The 20,828-nt window shown below is 42.1% G+C and overlaps 2 protein-coding genes across 2 annotated transcripts in view; one reads left to right on the top strand and one right to left on the bottom strand.

Moving 5' to 3' along the window:
• Window positions 1-95: 95 nt before the first annotated feature.
• On the bottom strand, window positions 96-20,328 carry ARL6IP5 (ADP ribosylation factor like GTPase 6 interacting protein 5). The gene is made up of 3 exons (XM_027584235.2): window positions 19,792-20,328; window positions 4,175-4,392; window positions 96-1,707 (listed from the first exon to the last, which is right to left on the bottom strand). Exons 1-3 carry the CDS (start codon window positions 19,965-19,967, stop codon window positions 1,535-1,537), a joined length of 567 nt encoding a protein of 188 aa, XP_027440036.1. The 5' UTR covers window positions 19,968-20,328; the 3' UTR covers window positions 96-1,534.
• Window positions 19,972-20,828, top strand: part of UBA3 (ubiquitin like modifier activating enzyme 3) — a 28,188-nt gene continuing 27,331 nt past the window's right edge. The window contains exon 1 of the mRNA XM_027584232.1: window positions 19,972-20,087. The gene's annotated coding sequence lies outside the window, so the exon portion shown is untranslated. The remainder of the gene's footprint in view (window positions 20,088-20,828) is intronic.

Below are 20,828 nucleotides of genomic sequence, written 5' to 3'. Positions count from 1 at the left end.
TTGCCGTACAGCACGTCCTCATCGTTTAGAGGGCTGGCACCAAGTATCCCAGATATTTCACAACAGGTGTGCATTAAACAAAGTCTCACCAATAAAAATCTTTGATAAATTTTATTCTCCATATTTGGGTAACGGTACAAACTCTACACCATGTCTATGAAGTCACAGTGCTGTTGCTGTACTAGAAAGGAAGGCTGCAGGTTGGCTGAGAAATTAAAATGCAAGACAAAGCAGGAGGAACATATGCTGTTGCTTCTTATTTTAGGACGTAGAGAGAGTCTCTTCAGGAAGTACTGCTCCAGTTGTCTTCATAATTCAGTGTTAGGGAAACCCAAACGTTTTCTCTTCATCTATGAAATCACTCAATTGGCAAGCAAAACATTTTGTATCATCTATTTCTAAATACGGGAGAAATAAAAGGAAGAAAGTAACAGGATATACACACTCATGCTATCTTGATTCTAATGCCTTATCTGTAAAAACATACGGTTGTAACCATTGCTATCTAAAATTTTTATGAAGTGCAGAAGCCACTGATGACTCCCATTTTCATAAGTCTTTTTGCTTGGTCATCTACAGATGCCTTTCAGATTTCAAAAGACCAACCATTATTGTTCTCTTTGTGCCCCTAAGAAATCAAAACAATGTACATTGATTTCCTTCTTTCCAAACATTCCAGTTAAAAACTAGACAGTGAAAAAAATGTAGGAAACATTATCTTGGACACCTTTTTGTCAAAACAACAAATTGTTGCTTTTTTTGACAAGACTATCAAGAATAATATAGGTTATGTAGCTATAACCTTAAAGAAGGTGACATTTAGGTTGCAACAAAATACCTGCTAGTGAAAAGGCATTACTAGCATTTCAAAAATTTAGAAAAATTTGACAAAATATTCTCCTAAACAGCTCTCTTTATATTTGTAAACAAAATAAAAACAACTGGTTTATCCAGTTTCCACTGCATGTCAAACAGGCGACAAAGTGATACAGATCATCTTTGATTTTAAAAGAAAAGTAATTAAAAGCTAAACTAGTTTAGACTCACATATTATAGTCCCAGGGAATATTTTTGGAGGAGGACGCTGGGGCGGGGGGGTGGGAACAGGATCCAAACAGGCTAACGTGTGACATCTACTTTAACAGTTGGGTTTTTTTTTTTTTCCATTTACTTATATTGCCTTGATACTTTACAATTCGTTTTTTCCCCACAAGCTAACAGTACTGTTGCTGTACAATGCAAAATTCTTTTTCTTTTATTTCTCTACAGAAATAAGTGTGATCCATTTCCTATCAGTTTGCATAAACACACTGGAAACTTCAGGCATAATAGGAGGGCAATTTTCTTGCAGGTTCTGAGGGCTTCTCTCTGGAACATCGGAGATGTTAACAGTTGGGCCTATACATGCATGCTGCCCCAGATAGGTGGATGGTACAGCGCCTCCTAGTTAGAGAACACAAACGGGAAGTAGGTCTGGATAAGGGCAAACTGCAACTTCATGTCCGCCACAGCCCTATCAGCAGGTCAGCGGTATTTACTCCTTCACTTTGCTGATATAGTCGGCGATTTTGGAGACGTTTTCTTCCTGCTGTTCTAGGGCATCTAGGACAATGCCCATCGGTGTCCTCTTCAAGCCTATTCCCTCCATTTTATTCTCCAGTTTGTTCTTGAGGTTCCGGAGTCTCAATGACGCGTGGATGAACATCACTGTGGGGAAGTGAAACCTGGTTAGCACGGAAGCAACTGTTCTTTGTCCGCCTCAACCTTAAGCTCCCTGTCTTCACACTTTGGGGAAACCGCCTCAGTCAACTGAAGACAAGTCCGGTTCTCTAACTGATCCAAGTCCTCAAAGGGATCCTTGGACTTGGTCTAAAGCTCTTCTTCCTAAAGTCACATATTAAGTTTTCTTTGTGTGTGAAGGAAAACGTATTCAGCAGGAAGGACCCTAATCTGGCAACCACACTCCCTCCCGTTGATTTGTTAACTTTCTGCTGCTACTTAAATGCCTTGAACTTTAGTGAACGAACAGGATTCCAATTTACATAAAAACTGACTTACACAAAGTTTTCCAGAAAGGAACTCATGCTCAGTTCACAGATTATCTTCCTGCAGGAAGCATGCAAATGAAGTCCACCTAGGATGTGCCTCCCGAGGGGCAGTTTTCCAAAGTGCTGGATATAGATGTACAGATAAGAACTAACGGTTTTATAGATCTCAGGTACCTCAAGGTTCCCCAAATTTGCTTCATCACTTATAATTAGTCATGTCTGTTTACTAAGAAACATTCCCTGGCCCCTCTCCTGGACCTCCTGAACCAGAACCATAAAGGGATGGGCCTGAGAATCTGTATTTTAAACAGGCACAGCACTGATTTTCAAACTCCTGTGCACATATAAATCACCTAGAGAGCCTGTTAAAAAGAGGCAAATTCCAGGTCTCCACCATCCAAAATTCAGACCAGTAAGACTGAGGTAAAGCCCCACAATGTAAAAAGCCAATATTCACTCTGGATGATTCTCATATATGTGATCTTGGACCCTCATTTTGAGAAACACTGATGTGCATTATATCTGGAGACTCCCAATCTAGACTGGCCTTTGGAAACACTTGAGGAGCTTTCTAAAAATACAGGTTTTGGGAGGACCACTCTCAACTCACAGAATCAAGATCTCTAAGGGATCTGGCTGGGCAATCCATATTTTTTAAAAGTGTCCTGCATGATTTTGACAATCATCAAGGTCTAGGAGTCATGAATCCTGTCTAATTTCCTTATTTTATAGATGAGTGAACTGCAACCCATATAGGATATCTGGTCCAGATCACATGGCTGGTTTTCAGCAGGTCTAGGAATAGAAATCTGGACCCTTGACTTTCTACCTATGATCTATGTCATTACACCGGTCTGTCTCAGGCTCTGATGTGGAAAGGTACTGAAGTTAACAAGCTGTGTGTCAAAGCAGACTCTTTGAAATACTAAGCCTCTAGCACATAAGGAAAACTTCAGGAATATTTCAAAAAGTCTGAATTTGCTGATTCAAATATTTTGTTCAATAAGGGGCGCCTGGCTGGCTCAGTTGGAAGAGCATGCGACTCTTGATCTCGGGGTCAGGAGTTTGAGCCCCACATTGGGTATAGAGTTTACTTAAATATTTAAAAACAAAAACACATATTTTGTCCAATAAGGTGTGGGATTCATCCATAAATATTCTGGGCTTAATCTAATATAACCCCAAACAAGCAACTGATTTTATTTAATGAAATAAATGCACATGTGAAATGCTATTGAAAGTTAAAGGGATCTTCCTGTCACTTAATATAATATAATTTTAATTAGATTTCTGCTGATGAGACTGAAATTATATCTGTTCTCTATTTCAGGTTTCAAGTGTTTGGGATCTCAGTAAACAATGCATGTAAAATTTAGAAAATAACTAGTTCTCTCCACCAAAATCGGAATACTTGGTAACTGTATTCTGGGCCAATTATTCTTTTTTTTTTTTTAAGATTTTATTTATTTATTTGAGAGAGAGAGAGAGAGAGAAACAGCATGAGGGGGGAGAAGGTCAGAGGGAGAAGCAGGCTCCCAGCTGAGCCGGGAGCCTGATGTGGGACTCAATCCCAGGATTCCGCGATCATGACCTGAGCCAAAGGCAGTCGCTTAACCAACTGAGCCACCCAGGCACCCTGGGCCAATTATTCTTATACACTTAGGGCGCTTTGATACTAAACGTGATCTACTGAGTAAGCAGAGAGTAAACAGTTTACTTTCAAATGAAATACATTTATTCTGTGTCATGACAGTATGAATGGCACTTAAAGATTGAGAACAGACTCGAATATTCAACAAATCTGGAGGCCGTTGTAGGCTGTGCAAATTTCTTGCCATGGGACTTGGGATTTGTATTTCTTTTGTGCATTGTTGTATCCCCAGAAGAGTGTCTGGTACAGAACAGACACTCTTCTATATAATATATATATTCCACTCAATATATATCTGTGGAATTAGGAAACCATCAGGCCTTGATCTGCTGTGGTAGAAAATTCTTTTGATTTTGCAGACATGTTGACACACATAAAGAACAGGTTAGGAAATTTCCAATGAACAATCGCTCCTACGTAGATTTTTTTTTTTTTTTTTTTATGGCATAAGAAAAGAAGACTGAGGTTCACTTACGCAACAAAGGAAAAGTGATGCCAAACACAAAGACCATGACTCCCCCGAACATGGATATGAGGAAGTAGCTAGCCAACATGACCACCATAACAAATGTCGTGGGATACTGCTTCTTCATCCGGCGGAGGATGTCTTTGTTGTGGGCTGCCCACACGAACCCTGTGAACACAAGCACCACTACAATGCCTCCAAGGATCATGTTGAAGGGGCTCAGGAACCTGGAATATGAAGAAGAGAGGGAGGCTAGGTCAACACTGGTAGCAGCCAAGTGTGAAGATGAGGAAGGTGAGGAGGAGTCGGTCAAGTCACACGTTGAGTACTTAGCATTTTATCGAAATTGTCTCACTTAATCCTCATAATGCAATGAGGTAGATACTAATTATTCATTTCTCAAATGAAGAAACTGAGGCATGGAGGTGAGAAAATGGTGGGGCCAAGATTGACACTGGCCAGCAAACTGGTCAGTCCATCTTAGTAGAGGCCCATGGTTTTCAAAGACATTTTCCCCCCAAAGTCCATACATATGTTTATATTACAAATATGTCTGAAGAATCATCTGGCATCTTGCTGTTTCTATAGCTGGACAATTTCGATCTTATTCATCACCTTGCCAAACGGTTCCTTTTTCAGAAACACGGGTACCATCCAAACTTTTTTTTGATGTCTTTGTTTTCAACTGTTGTGGTCTGCTGAACCAGAGCAGCTGAATTTGATACATGTTCAATGTCGTTCCCTTCAAGAACTAACTCATTCTCCTGGGCTTGAGATACTGAACAAGCAAAGCCTCATCCGAACCCTGCGGATGTATTTTTCACCCAAGAAATTTTGGATTTCAACAAGAGAACCATTCTTCCGGATAACGACATGGCTGGGGAAGTGAGCATAGGCAGACCTCCGCCTGTAATGGAAGCCCAGTGTAATGCCCTTGATCATGTTCTGTATGTGACTATAGGTAGTGCGAACAGGAGCCTGTCCCTTTCTCTTCCCCCACGTTTGTCAACCCTGAGGCTCTTCTTTCTCCTTCCGAGAAGACTGTCTACACTGATGAGACTGATGTCCTTTCACGATCACTGTGTGTCCCTGCAGAGTGATGTTGACATTTGCTGGAACATCAACAGTCCGATTGCTGAGAACAGTCTTCATTCTCACAGCAAATGCAGCAAAGAGCTAAGAGACTTTTAAAGTTTAAAAGAAACTGCCTCTTTCGGAGGGGCTGTTTTGCTTTCATTAAATCCTGGGCTCTAGTGCACACCTGAGACAGCGCTCACATATTTTCTGAGCTCTTCAGGTTTATCTAAATCCTCATAGAAGCTGCTATAACAGATATATGGAGGCCAAACCCAGTCTATCGTCACATTTGTGCTTGGATGGTACAATGTTTAAAAAAACATTTATTTGAATCCCAATGTGTTGAAAAAATCCATACAACTTGGGATTTCTAGCGTCTCCTATAAACAAGAAACTCTAACAACAGTAGGCCCACTTTTCCACATGTCAACGACTGGCTGGAGCATCTTCTCTTTCAGATAGAATAAATGCTCTCCAGTTAGCCCCCCGTCCCCACCACCATCTACTGCATGGCCCTCACTGAGCCGCCATTCATCACTGCTTGTCTAACAGCTGCCCTGCACTGTTCTCTTACATAACCTGCCTGGCCCATGGAGGCATCGGAGTCTATGACTCCTGGCACAGAGAGTCCACTGTAATTCTTTAAAAGGGCCGAGAGTGTCATTAGATGAGCTATCAACTGAGATTTCCAAGCACAGAGTCTCCGGCTTCATTGTTACGTGAGCCAAAGGTTACACTACTGTTGATAAGAAAGAGGAAAACTAGACCCAGTATTTCATAAGTAAGAAGGATTGGGTGTTGTGGCCCCACTACCACCCCAACCCACTGTGTCTACAGAGCCCTTAATATGACATTTGTGGTCAGCTAGTACAATTGAATTACTAACTTTTTACCCTCACAACAGGCTTAAAGAGCATTTTACTTAATGCTCTTAATGAGGGTCAGGGTGTTTTCATCACACTCTGAATATCAACGTGACTGATCTGGAAATGAGGGATGGGGGGAAATGGGAATGGGAGGTGATGCCAAGAGCTCACTTTCTCTGAAATAGAACAGATGAAGGATTCACCCTTATAGTAGGGTTCCTATTCAGGATAACTAAGATTTTTTTTTTTTTTTAAAGCCCTTTACATTTTAGCTCTGATTCTGCCTTCTGAAACACAAAAGCTAACTGAAATAGTTTCAAATAAGAGTAGAAGTATCGCATACCTTAATGGGCGAAATCAGGGATATAATCAATGTGAAACTGCTTTGGAAAAGTTAAAAATTTCTACTAAGATGCATGGAATTAAACAGTGGTAACAGTAGTGTAGTAGGACATAATTTAGAACTAAACCCTATAGTAGTAAGTTGCTTATTTCACTCAAAACTCTTGCAAATATTCATCCCCTTCCAGGCAATAAATGTCCCCCTCAGAATAGAGTCGAAGGAAACAAATAAAAATGCAAAGACTGAGTTGTAACAATTGTCACATGAGTGGTATTTATGATGAAAAACTTTTAGAGGTAACGTACATGGCCACCAATTTAATAGAGGTGGTATATGCAGCTATTTTTAAATACTCAATAATATGGAAAGATATTAATAATGTATCGAGTGGGTAAAAGTAATCATAATACATTCTGTTTGGTGGATTTATATAATTTTTATAATTAGTACATTATTTTGTAATCAGAAATAAAATGAACATATAAGAAAGGCAAATATAAAAATATAAAAGCAACTGCTCCCTAGCCTAAGACCCAGGCTTGGCACAGGCCGGCTACAACCGCCCATCTTTACTTCCATTGTCTCTCCAACAACATTAATGCAATTGCAATTCAGATGCCACAGCGAAGCTGCTCCTTCTCCCACCCAAACTCTGGTTCCCTGCTGATTCTCCAGATCCTCTTATGGCAGATGCACCACCCTACTCCCCCACACTTTCCCAGCATCCAGCAACTGAACTGTTGTGTCTGTCCTTCACCAGTTCTTTATCATCTGGATCCACAGAGTTACTCTGTACTTTTTCTGTTTTAAAATTTTATCTGGGTTATGCTGTACCTTCTGCCCAGATCTGGGAAAGACAGTTATAGGCTTGGGGAAGGAAAGAACTGGACAGGGCAAAAACAAAATCTTTTTTAGCAGGTGGTAAGGAAACTGAGTGGAGGGGCCCAGAAATTGTCACCGATTAATAAATCTCATTCCTAGCACTCAAAAGATTCTGAAAGAAGTTATACTGAAAGACTGGAGCAATTATACTGAGTAGTAGCATCGTGGGTAGTTTATTCCCATTTGTTTATTAGTTTCACCCAAATATTTTTGAGCTGTAAAGAAAAGCAAAGATCAGCATTAACGCAAAAAACTAGAGTGGAGAGTTCAAGTTTAAGAAAACTGCTTTGCATAAACTGCAAATAAAAGATGGTTGGTTAGCAGCAAACTAGCAAAGTATCCTACTCAGTTCTTTCTAGAATGCCTATTAAAATAATTCGTGAGGTGAAACATATAACAGAAGTATGGCAAGCTTTGTCTATTTTCCTCTGGACAAGCAAAGTACTTGGTGGCCATGAACGTTACTTCTAAAAGTTTTTCCTCTGGACATTCATCTATGTTGAATGTCTAAATAAAGCCCAGGACAAAGAACAACAAAAAATCCAGGCCTGACTTAAGCAATTCCAAATTTGCTTTTCACCTGTTCCTGTTGCTCATGTTCAAGGGAAAAGAACGGAGCACAGAGCCCTATAGAACTGGTTTTAGCTTACAACATGCCCAGCCACAATCTATAATTAGAAAGTAACCAAGTTTCCAAGCTGGAAAAAATGAACAAAGTTACTCGGAGCAGAAATGGTTTTCTTCCTTATTCTTAAGTGCCATTCCATTCTAACAAAGAGTAAAATTTGTACCACTCCAATGCCTTGGCACCTACTTGCACTTGGAGGAAAATAAAACACATACACCACCCTCTAGAGTTTAATTTCATTTTCCAGTGAGTGCAGGAACTTGTGAGCCAGTTCTCATCTGCGATGAGTGAACAGCTGGGCTCTTAGTCATGCCAGTCACAATAAAGCCCAGGAACCTTTAGGCAAAAACTCCCATAAATATGCTACCCCAGCTTTCACGGGGACAGTTGCCACTGGGCTCGGATGGGTGGAGTTTCATTTACTGGTAGTTCCCAAATGAGAAAGGGTGGGAGGAAGGGAGGCAGGAAGATAGAGGGAAGGGGGAAGGACAGAGAGGGGAGAGGGAACTGAGGGAGAGAGAGAATATAATTTTCTGATAGGACCTAGTTCAACAAGTCAAAAGCATTCAATGTTTTTCTAATGTGAGATAAAAACATATACCTACATACATATGCATCCTATTCCATAAGTAACTGAGTAAATAAATAAATAAATGTAATGTTTAAAAATTCTACTGGAAATATTGACGGTTGTGAAAAGATTTACAACCCTATCACAGAATCCTGTAGCAGAGTGTTCAAAGATAAATAGCTTCAGTCCCATTGCACAGATGAATAAACTGAGGCCCGGAGAAGTGAAGAAACACATTCGAAGGGGTCTAGGGGAGAGGAAAGGGTGCCAGCTGATGTAACCGTGACAGCAATTCATAATATAGCCCTTTGTGTATTGTTAAGCAGCTTCAGGACTCCAGTTCCCCTTCCTCCGCACCCACCCATTCTCGGTATTCTTCCAATTGGGGTCAGCAACAAAGAATCATTCTGGGAAATCCCTTGGCATTCTGGTTTCTCTCTGAAGCAAGGTGGCTACCAGCAGGTGTGGACAAGGGGTCCTGAATGTGCCAACACGATTCAGCTAGCTAGACCTATAGTTTCAGCACAAGTTCCTCAAGTGGGGTGGCGGGGGAGGGGACCAAAAAACTTGGCTGATCACAGAATTTTAGAGCTAGGACAGATCTTGAAAAAATACATCTCATTCTACACATAAGCAAGCTAGGGAACAGACAGGTTAGTAAATATGTTCTAAACCCATCAACTGTAGAGTTGGCAATAAAAGTTTACCAAAACAGAGATCCTCAGATCAAGTTCAGTGCACCGTTGGTAACTCCGGGCAACTGCAAGGCCCACAAGAGCCAAAAAGGCAGTGAAATACTTCCAGAGCAGTAGAAGCCGCTTTGCCCCAAGTTCCAGTTTTCTAACCCAAAAAAGATATTTTTGTAGTTGGGTTCCTGAGGAAGCCTGACTCACCAAGAAAGGAGGGAAACAATTTACTCACAGTGGATTTCTCTAAATTGGTGATGTTTTTCTGTGGTCCTTGAACAGCCAGAGAGGTCATTGCAAATATGAATCCACCCATCCATTTCCTTGCTTCTCCTTGCTCTTAGAATAAAAACACAGTTCGTTACACAGGCTCCAAGGCCCCACAGGGTCTGGCCCCTACCTATGTGTGCCGCCAGGCCACCACATACCATTGTGTAATTTGTACCTGGCACAAGGAGGCCTGGCTGGGGTGGTAAGTGGGGGGCTACAATCCAGGCCAGATTTGACTCACTAACCAATTTGGCTTAGGCTGCATCTGCTAGGAGTAAGGAGTGCTTTCAATAATCAGTCTGAGGGAGCCTGAGGGCTAGCAGCAGCCCTGCCTGTGGTCTTTTCCCACGCCACCTCCTGATTCTACACCCTGTCCTCTGGGGCTTCGATCTCCCTCTAGAAATTGCCAGTTCTCTGGCCCCCACAGACCTGCGCACAAGCCATTCTCTGTCTGATTCACTCCTACTTCCTTCAAAACCCAGCCTAATCAGTCCTTCTCCTGTACCATATGGCCTTCCTTCCTGGCTTCATCACAGTGGTGGTGTTACATTTACTTGAATGAGGATTGGATGCATGGTTGTCTCCCATTGGATTAAGCTCTATGAGGGCAGGGACTGTAACATTTTCTCCCCGGCACCTAGCACAAGGCCTGCCTGGCACACAGTAGGTATTCAATATATGTGTGTTGAAAGAAAGAAAAGGGCTCCCTGCTCAGCAGGGAGTCTGCTTCTCCCTCTGACCATCTTCCCTCTCGTGCTCTCTCTCATTCTCTCTCTCTCAAATAAATAAATAAAATCTTAAAAAAAAAAATTAAAAAAAAAGGCACCTGGGTGGCTCAGTTGGTTAAGCAACTGCCTTCGGCTCAGGTCATGATCCTGGAGTCCCGGGATCGAGTCCCGCATTGGGCTCCCTGCTCAGCAGGGAGTCTGCTTCTCCCTCTGACCCTCCCCCCTCTCATGTGCTCTCTCTCTCTCTCTCATTCTCTCTCTTTCAAATAAATAAATAAATAAATAAATCTTAAAATAAAGAAAGAAAGAAAAAAGTAGGTAAGGATCTTGCATATTTTCATGTTATTTAAAGGAAGCTCAGCAACTTTCCATGGGTATGAATGAAGTGACAGGAGGTTTCTCCTGGACAAATCACTATTATTCTCACTGCACACTAGACATTACTGGAGAAATAGTCCCTGTCTTTGTACCTTCATAGAGTTGTGATGAAAGGAACAGAGGAAAAAGAAAAGTAGGAAATATCATGCGTACGCCTGTGCAGATGTGAGGTGGAATGATTGTGATGTGGTCAGAAAGGGCCCTTTGGCTTGCTGGCAGGAGGAACTTTGTAAGTCTTGCCGCTAGTACGTGCTGGGGGTCAGGAGAGAGAGTGGGGAGCATAGGAGACTCATACTCCTGCAGACATGTCTATATAGGCCCCTCTTGCTCTTTGGTTCCTCGGATAACCCCAATGGCCTTCTGTGGTTATTTTGGTTTCCTAGCATGGCTTCTGTCCTGGCAAGTACTATTTCTGACTATAAAGTATAGATGTCAATGTATAAATCAGCTTTGAGTCAATATGATCAGGATCACCTTGGTCTAATAATCACCAGGTAAAGGAGACTTTGGAGCAGTTAAGGTGGGATGGGAGCCTGCCTCTTTTGTCACAGAAAGGGCGTAGTAACCAACATTGAGATTTTTCTTAACCAATTGAATTAGGAAGACCCACAGTATTTATTGTATCCTTGTTGACACTATTTGTTGCATCTTGTGCACTTGGCACCATGAAACTAAACACTCAAATGATCTACTGTCTTGGCAGCAGTAGGCATGTTTAAAGTATTCACAGTAAGACATACCTTATGAACTTCCATGTTTTCTTTTGTGTTTATTAAGCTAATTGCTTATTTTATTCTTAATAAACAGTGAGTTGGGCCTGGTTTAGAAGCCATATATCTCAGACTTCCCACAGTGATGGAGCTTCAAATAACGGTGTTATCTGAAGGATCAGATTAGCTTGCAACTGTTCCTTTTTAAACTTTATATTAGGGCAAATTTCTACCGTATACGATGTTAGAGAGAATGGTATAATGGACCCTCAAGTATACTCATCATTGCTTTCAACAATTAGGAACCTATGGTCACTCTCACAACAGATAGTCTTTTGGAACTGAGGTGGAAAGATCTTTTGTTTACAAACTGTTCCTTCTGAATTCTTTTGGTAGAGTAAATTCAATTGTTTTCCCATGGCAGATTCTTACAGCGCTGAGAAGGCTGGGGATGGGCAAATGAGCCTGGTGACACATAATCTTCCTTCTTACAAGGAGGCTCCTGTCTGTTTACCTCCCACCAACACCCAATTTCTGCATTCCCTTCTGTTTCTCTGAGACAGGGAAAAACCACACTGATGGTGTATGGAAGCAGATTATAGAAGCAGGAACCAAAGCCTTGGTTTTCCACTTCAGATGGACTTTCTGCCTTCTGCGTGGTGTCTCCATTAGTGATTGCTCCATGGAAGGGCAGGCTGGGAATTCCTGTTTATGGTAAATCCTTGCAGAAGGGAGAGGCAGCCTGCAGCTTTTGTCTGAGATCACAGGCATGAAAGTGTTCTCTGAAACAAGGAGCAAGCCCATTGCAACAAGACAGAGGAGGATGTTATGGGTATGTATTCTGAAGCTGAGTGATAAGGGATAGAATTCATCTGTCCAAAGGAAAAGAATAAGAAATTTCCAACAGTGCTGCACAATTTGGTATTAAGGTCAAGTTCATCTTTTAGAATTGGATTTCTTATGCAGAGCTCTCGGTCCCTACTAAGTAGATTGAGAGCTTTTGCCTTCTAAGAAAGGGGCCAGGAATCCAAAATATGCTCATTTGTACACATATCCAGAATCATTATAAATCCTAATGGGAAAAGGAGAAAGAAACTACCATCCCCAGGCTGATGGTGGCAGGGAATATTTTTTTTTTTAAAGTGTCCGGGGAAAAGTCAAGAACAAGGTTGCATAAGTGGTGTCCGAGGATTTAAAAAAAGGCAATCCTTATTAGATGAAGAATTTTGAGATTAAAATTTTATTGAGCACTGACAGATCTCTTAGAGTTCTGTACTCAGAAGAAGCACGTAACCCATGAAGGAAAGACATATGCCTGCATTACACGTGCCTCAAGTGCAGATAAAAAGGGATGGGAGGGCAGGAAGGGATTAATTCTGGGAGGACTGGGAAGGCAGGGTCCTGCTTGTATCCTCGGTGCCTACACAGTATCTGACACACAGCAGGTGCTCAGTAAATACTTATTCAACTGAGTAAAAGACATCTGAGCTGCAGGGGAGGATGGGAAGGAAACGTGTAATTATGCTTTCCCCCGTCCACATACTCAATGCCTGCCCCATTTTCAACACCTGAGTTTTGAAATTTGGGATAATAATGCACAAGGGAAAGAAGGTAAGTTGAATATTTCATTCAATAAGTGCATATTTCTGTACACTTGCTATCCTTGTATAAAAATTAATTATGTCTGTAGTTTCATCTTGCTGCCCCTCTAGACTCTAAACATGATGCAAGCCGGAATCACAGTGTCTTACTCTCCACTGTATCTCCTAGCACGGTGCCTGAGAAGTTGGCAAATGCTTCACAGTTTTTGTATAGCGAAAGAAGCAAAAAAGAGGAGAGTAATATTGTAGCATTGGTGTGGAAGCTGACTAATCTCAAAAACTTTTCTGCTAGGTTTTGGCATAAAAGAACTGCAATTAATTCCATCTGCAAATGTTTTCATACATTCCGATCCAGAGCGTCCCAGGGTTCTCTTACCCTTTTCTTCCTTTACCAACTAGAAACTTGGGTTCTTCATCCTTGCAACATTAAAAGGTACAAACCATTTGGCTATTTTTCAATACCAGACACTGGCAGCCATAGGCCTCAAACATATTATGGGACCACACTCATTTTAAAAAGATTAAAGTAACGCTCTTTTCAAACAGAAGTACCAGCCTTCCAGAAACGCATTGCCATTTCAAGCAACTAGAAGCATAAAGTGGCACCTGGAATTTCCACCCTCTGGAAACACCCCCACAGGCCACATGGTGAAGAAGTACTTTAAGAATATATGGGCTCATTCAGCAGCTACACTGTGCTGTCTTAAAGGGGAGGCCTGAACATACACATCTGAAAATAAATGAGCCTTTTAGCTGGAGATGTCCTGGAGGCATTTATATGTTTGGAAATTTTGTGTGTGGTTGGTGCTTTCTGATGCCATGGCAGGAAATAAGACTCCTGATGGCAGGGAGGAATTTGTAAGAATAAGAAAAGCAAATAATACAAATGTGTGAGAGTTGGCGATGGATCTGAATTTGATTAATTAGGAGCTTCAGAATACTGCAATATGACTTAACAGAAAAAGTATTTTACTTCATAACAATAAAAGAGGCTACTAATGATTAGCAGTTTTTGGTCCTATTTAGCCACACGAACTCCAGCCCTCACCTTTGTGAAACTGGGAGTTTGATGGGATCAGTACTTCTCAACTTCAACCTGGGGGTGTATATCAGAATCACCTGGGGAGTTAAGATCCTGGACCCACCCAAGAAGTATATATTTAGTATTTCTGAAGTTAACACCTGGGCATATGGGTACATTTATTTAAATTTTCTCAGTGGTTCTTCTGAACCAGACCAGACCAGTGTTTCTTAAATTTTAATGTGTCTATGAATCATCTGACAGTCTTGTCAGAAAGCTGACTGATTCAGCAGGTCTGGGAGGGTGCCTGAAATTCTGCATTTCCAACAAGCTCCCAGGGTGAAAGATGCTGCTGTTCCACGGCCCGTACTTTAGATTTCTCCAGCTCAAATCTTTTGGCATTCTGTTAAGCACAGAAATTCCTGTCCACAACCAGAATGTATCACATACTGAGCACTTAAACTGCAAGGGCAATTAGGTGTTGCCTTTGCTTTCACTTTGAAAATAGAGGCAGAGACTTCTATTGCTGTTTATGATATAAAAAGAATATCGAGGGGCGCCTGGCTGGCTCAGTAAGTGGAGCATGTGACTCTTTATCTCGGGGTTGTGAGTCTAAGCCCCACGCTGGGAATAGAGATTACTAAAAAAAAAAAAAAAAGACTATCTAGTGCCAAGATGTATTGTGTGAAGGATGGAAGTCATATCTTCTTCAATCTTAGGCATTTTCCTTTCTTGAATTAAAAAATGCAAAGCCACTTTCAGCAAAACACACACTTCCCAGCTTTTTGTTCATGCTATTCCTTTTAAGTCACCCAATCTCTTCTGAAGTGAAACTTAAATCTCAAAAAGAAACTGAAGTCTTCAAGGGGAGCAACACAAGTGTTTATAAGAAACACAAGTTACAATTATGATAAAACCACGAAAGTATATCCATCATCTAATACTTCTAAGAGAAGTCACAAGCTGTGAGAATTCCAAATATACCTGGAACCTAGGATTTAATATAATAACAGCAGCTACTGTTTAAATATTATCACTTGCTGGGCCTTAATGCACTTTATATTAATTAAGTCATGTAATTCTAATTTTATGGTAGTGGAACTCCAGAGCACATGAACTTTCAAGCAAAAACGAAGAAAAGCAACAGCCAGAATGCTGTCAAAAAATAGAAAGTGAGTTTGTGGAATCAGTAGAGTCTTCCAGGCAGATTAATAAAAGAATGATAGCATAACAAATTTAATAAATCAAGGATAATGATCAAAGCCATGTAAGCTTCAAATCTGCTCCATTCTTAATGTTTGAAAAGTCAGAAGCCAGGAGCTAAAATCAAATTGTTTTGCTAAGTAACTGCCAAGAACTGTTTTTCTAACTTGTTATAAACTAACTTGCATTTAGTGAAAGTGATCACCAAATTATCATGATTTTCTTAGCAACAGAGCTGTGGTTCTCAACCAGGGGTGATTTTGACCCCCAGGGGACATTTAGCAATGTCTGAAGGCAGTTTTTTTGAGGGCCTGGGTGCTACTGGCATTCAGAGGGTAGAGAGCAGGGATGTTGCTAAATATCCTACAATACACAGGACAGCCCTCTACAACAAAGAATTATATGATCCCAATGGTCCATAGTACTGATGTTGAGAAAGCTGGCAGGAAGAGTATTTCACCAAAATTCTACAAGGGCAATAGGAATCAGTGAAGAGTTTGAATTATAACCTTTTCTAAATTGAATTTTTACGCTATAGTAATCTTAACCAATATGTAGCAACTGCGGTCAGCAATGACCCAGTTAGAATCACTTTAGGAGCACACTGTTGCTATGTACTAGTGCTGCTATGGGCTTCAAAATAATTTGTTCCATTAGGTAGGTTAAAAGTTGCCCCCGTGATTACACTGAGGCCTTCTGTTCATTTATTTACTAGGCATTCACCAACTGAGCATCTGCCAAATAGCAGGCCTCAGGGATACAGCAAATAAAAGTAATGATAACCACGACAAGAAAAAGCAAAAGCAATCACAAACAAAACCCACAGTCTCTGGCCTCAAGGAATTGATAGTCCAGAGTGGAGACAGGTAAACAGACAACTTAAAAGCCTGTGAGGGGACTACCAGAAAAAACACAGGCACAGGTGTGCGGCCCAAGTAACACAAGGAAGTGAGGGACAAAGGGAAAATGTTTCCTCAAAGAGACGGTACCAAAGCTGAGTCTTGAAGGAGACGCAGGAGTAGGTAAGTTGGCAACTGGAGCTTGGGTGGATGGAGCTGTGGGATAAAGATGCTCTCTATGTTTCTCACACCAACAATGATTAAAAAAAAAAAAAAAAAAACCCACAATAAGAAGTAACATTTGTGGAGCAAAAACTAAGAGCTGGACACTAGTCTAAGAACCTTGCCTGTAGTAACTCGGATAATCCTCACAGAAGCCCTAGGAGGCAGGTTCTATAATTAGTCTCATTTATAGATGAGGAGGCTGAGGCACAGGCGTGGCTGAAGTCCAAGGTTACACAGCTAATGACTGGCAGTGGAGATTTAAAATTCACTTAATGTGGCTCTGGTGCCTGAACTCTTAACCACTAATTTATACTCTTTGAAGAGCCAGAAGATATGACGACTATTTTCAACAAGGACTGTTAGCTAAGAGACTTACTCAGAATTAATCTAAGAGGCAGAGGAGACCTATTGAGTAGAAGTCACATGCCTGGTAAACCAGGCTTTTAGGATGAAGACCAAACTTCTAACCATGGATTAGAAGGCCCTGCCTGGCCAGGCACTCAGATACAGATCTACCTCTATCCTAAACCCTCTTACTCTCCATCTTGGGAAAGGCAGCCCTTTCTGTTGTTTTTGGAGCGAGATGATATCCACTTGGTCTTCCCTCTTCTTTCCTGCGAGCTGGAAGAGCAGGCTTTCTGCATCCTGACTCAGGCCAGTTTTCAACACAGGAGAATTCACAGTTGAGGCTAGAGCCCTCCAACAATGCCCTGCAGGCCCCTCCTCAATACTAGGGGACAGAACCACTGAAGAACACCCTTTGAACATGGTCCCTTCCCCAGTAAACACCCAGGCCACATTTTCACACACACTCTATCAAGATACGTAAACTATCAGATGCTGTAGAAGACAGCCTCCAACTCTGCTCTGACCCACCCATCTACTGACATCACTGAAAGGAGAGTTCTCTTTAGAATGAGAAATGTTCCAGAGTCAACTAAGCTCTCTGACCTTGAAGATATGTGGTTTCTTCCAGCTTTAAAAGACTAAACTTCATGACTCATAAGAAGACGGCACATTATGGCACGTTAGGGGCACCTAGGTGGCTCGGTCGGTTAAACATCTACCTTCGGCTCCAGTTGTGATCCTGGACTCCTGGGATCGAGCCCCTCCTGGCATTAGGCTCCCTGCTCAGCCAGGAGCCTGGTTCTCCCTCTCCCTCTGCCCAGCACCCCCACCACCAGCACTGGCTCGTCCTCTCTCTTTCTCTCAAATAAATAAATAAAATCTTAAAAAAAAAAAAGATGGCACACTGTAAAAGATGGCACACTGTTTAGAGCACAAGACTGCGTCTGTGACTTTGAGCAAGTCATTTACACTCTCTGAGCCTCAGGAATAATAATAATCATAGTAATAATAATAATAATAGTATCTCATCTCACTGGGTTGAATGAGATAATGCACGTAAATTACTTAGCAAATACTTGGCATACAGAGCACTCAATACTCAATAAATGTTTGCCTTTCTTCTTATTATTAGATTATAGAGAAAAAAAGTCATTTGTGGAAAAATCACTGACTGTGTGTTTGTGGATGCAGAGAAAACAGTTAAAGGTCATATACCAAATTTTTACTGGGGTATGAAGGAGAAGGAAATCTCATATTTTACACACATGCAATTTTCAAAATAATTTACTGCTGGCCTGTGTCTTTTGTAAATTTTTAAAAAGAAGAATAATAAAAAGTAAAGATGGCTATTTTTTACTTTTACCATCAAAAAGTTCACTGCCAACCAACATTTCTTATTTGAAAAGGAAAATGGGAAGGGCCAACACTCCAAAACTGCCTGAGTGAGTAGGCTAAGTCACCATAATGAGGGAGCTATATTTAGTCAGGGGGCTGGACCCTGACCTTCACAGTGAAAAATGGATTCCATCAAAGCAGCAAGGCTGCCCAAGCCTGTGTCTGGTATGGGCAGTACCCCTTTTTGAAGAGCAATAGTTTTCTCTGAACATTTGACTGGTCTGTGTCAAACCTTGTCCGGTATCTAAGTTTTGAGGGTTACCACAAAAAAAAAAGCCTCATATCTAGATCACCAGATAGTACGTCTGGCTTGTTTCTTTACTAAGAGGGAGAAAAGAAAAAAAGGAAACCAACAGATGCAATCCTATATACTATTTATTACGTTTTAAAGAAATGTTTTAGTGTTCTGGGAAATGAGCCTCAAGCATAAGGTTAGGGGAAGGCTCAGGAGGCAGCTGCCCCAGGCCTTAGGCCTGTCCTACCCTAACTAATTTTAACTCGGCTGCCACTCTAATTCAGAGTCGGCTCAGAGCTTGTGCCCTCCACACACCAAGTCATTCTCAGAGTTTGTGATTCCTTAAGCAACACAGAATGAGGATCTGTGCAACTGTCTACTGAATCCCACAAATGAGCGTTCTCTTCTGCATGGGGGCAACGACTCTGAACCACATCTGGAAATTGTGAACTCTCTCCTCTGGGCTGTGTTCCTGGGCCTATAGCTTCTCAACAATTGTCACATGCCCTTGGGCTAGAAGTCATGTCTGATTGATCTTGGTGTTGTTTTGAGCTTGGCACAGAGAAGTGACTCAATAATAAATAAGCCAAAGATCAGCAAACCACCCTAAGTAACCACCCTATTTAGCCTTTCCCACACCCTCCAAGTTTGGATTTCTCCTCTTTCTCTCAGGCCAGCTTGTACTTTCCCTCTGTAAATGGCAAGCGAGTTCCTTTATAAAATCTGAGGTTGGCTTTTTCCTTAAAGATGCATAGAATCAGCAAGATCTAGAATATCACCATCCTGCACAAGTGAGAGAAGCATCTCTTAAAGGGTAAACTACAAGAAAATGTGGTAAATCAAGTGTGTGTGTGCCGGAAGCGGGTGGAATCCTATGTAACACAGAACACTTTTTATTTTAAGATCTGTTATTGAGAAGGCCTTTAATACGATGAGACCACCGGCTAGGAAGTGAAGGAAGGAGAGAAAGTAGCCACGCCGGACGACTCCTGGATGAAAACGCAAGAGAACCTGGTTCCTAGAGTCAGGGCAGCCTTCACCCCACACCGGGAGATGAGACACCAGGAAACACCCACCCTCTTGTTCCCAAGCTCATCTTCCTCCTACAGTGCGGCGGGCACTACGTGGAGAAAACCGACAAAGCGCGTTGCTTCTTGGGTGCCCTTTTTATACTAAAACCCCCAGAATGCAGAGTTCGGATCCATAGCCAGTCGCCCAGGTCTCCCAGGGCGGCGCCCCTTCCCGCCAGCCCCGGGATAGGGTTACACCACTTTCCTCTTTCTTATTTTTATAAAAGACTGGGGCGCTGCAAATACCTACAACAAGAGCCTAATCAGGGCACAGAGGAAAAATAAAAGTCAGTTTTTCTTGTACGAAGCTGGCAAAATTTCCTCACCCCTGGAAATCCCCTCACGTCTCCGCCCGAGGCACGGGAAGGAAAAGGGGACCCCAAGATTGCTGCGGCCTCGCCCTGACAAGTTTCCACCGGCTTGACCGCTTGCACTTGCCGGGGCGAAGGCTGGGCGTGGAGGGCGTTTCCATATCCCGGGATCCTGTATGTACACCCGGAGCCCCACGGTGCTGCCCTCGATCAGTGCCCCGGAGGGGGACCCCACTTACCCCACAACGGAAATCATCATGGCAGCCACCACCAGGTAGTTGGTCTGATAATAGAGCAGGTTGCTCACCACGCGGTTGTTCCATTTGGAAATGTCCCTGAAGTCCGGCCTGGCGAAGCGGTCAGAGCCAGGGAAGAAATCGTCCCAGGCGCGGAGCGGGGCGAAATTCACGTCCATGTCTAGTCTCTCAGCTTCTTTTTCTTCTCCTCTGGAATCTGGCGGCGGCGGCGGAGGCAACCGATCGGCTAAGCTGGGTTAGAGATGACAGCGGCTCAGGCTCAGCCGGCTCTGCGGTTGGTGAGCAGCGGAGCGAAGGGATTGGGAGCGGGCGGGCGTTTTTCTCTTCTTTACTTCTTGATTGGCTCTAAGAGGTTGGTTACAGAAAAAGTGGGGCCTCGCGACAGAGCAAGGGGAAGAGTGCAAAATAGAGATGAAATAGAAAGAAACGAGCGCAAATCCCCAGTGTGAAGCGAGATGGCATTGCCTTCCCTGACAGTCCGAATACACACAGCCTCCTTTAAAATACTCCCTTTTGAGTGTTCAACATAAGAATGTGTTCTGGATTTTAGGGAAATTTTTTGCAGCTGTTCAGATGCTAATCTAAGTGAAATGGAATGGAAGGCAACTATAGTGTTACTGGAAGATGAGCTGGTTTTGAAAACTGAGTAGTTACTAACCTCTGCACATCTGAATGCAATTCTCATGTTTTCTGTTTCACCATGAGTCACTATGAGTGAAATCAGGTTCGCAAAATGGGAAAGAAGGAAGTGTAGAATGGAAGGGCTGGCTTGTTATTTCACTTCTCTCTCTCTTTTTTTTTTTTTTTTGTTCTCCATCTCTGTCTTCTCCAGACAAAATTATTGAACTACTGTGCTATTCTGATGCAGTGGGCACTCTAGTCACATCAGCCTTGAGATGGGATGTTGTTCACCTTAGAAAGCAAACAATGGTCTGCAGTGACTAAATAGTGTAGGGTAATTGCTTAGAGTTAGATATTACTGCTATTGTTACTAATAATAGCACAGGCCACGATTCATC

The sequence above is a fragment of the Zalophus californianus genome, chromosome 1 (assembly GCF_009762305.2).
Source record: "Zalophus californianus isolate mZalCal1 chromosome 1, mZalCal1.pri.v2, whole genome shotgun sequence".
Classification (NCBI taxonomy): Eukaryota; Metazoa; Chordata; class Mammalia; order Carnivora; family Otariidae; genus Zalophus; species Zalophus californianus.
This window is presented reverse-complemented; position numbering and strand designations above follow the sequence as displayed.

What these genes read in the sequence shown, in the direction of transcription:
- ARL6IP5 (XM_027584235.2), bottom strand. Translation starts at nt 19,967, where the DNA reads ATGGACGTGAATTTCGCCCCGCTCCGCGCCTGGGACGATTTCTTCCCT. An exon ending in ATGATGATTTCCGTTGTGGG is followed by an intron (nt 4,393 to 19,791) that starts GTAAGTGGGGTC and finishes TTCATATTCCAG; the next exon opens with GTTCCTGAGCCCCTTCAACA. An exon ending in CATCACTTTTCCTTTGTTGC is followed by an intron (nt 1,708 to 4,174) that starts GTAAGTGAACCT and finishes ACTTCCCCACAG; the next exon opens with TGATGTTCATCCACGCGTCA.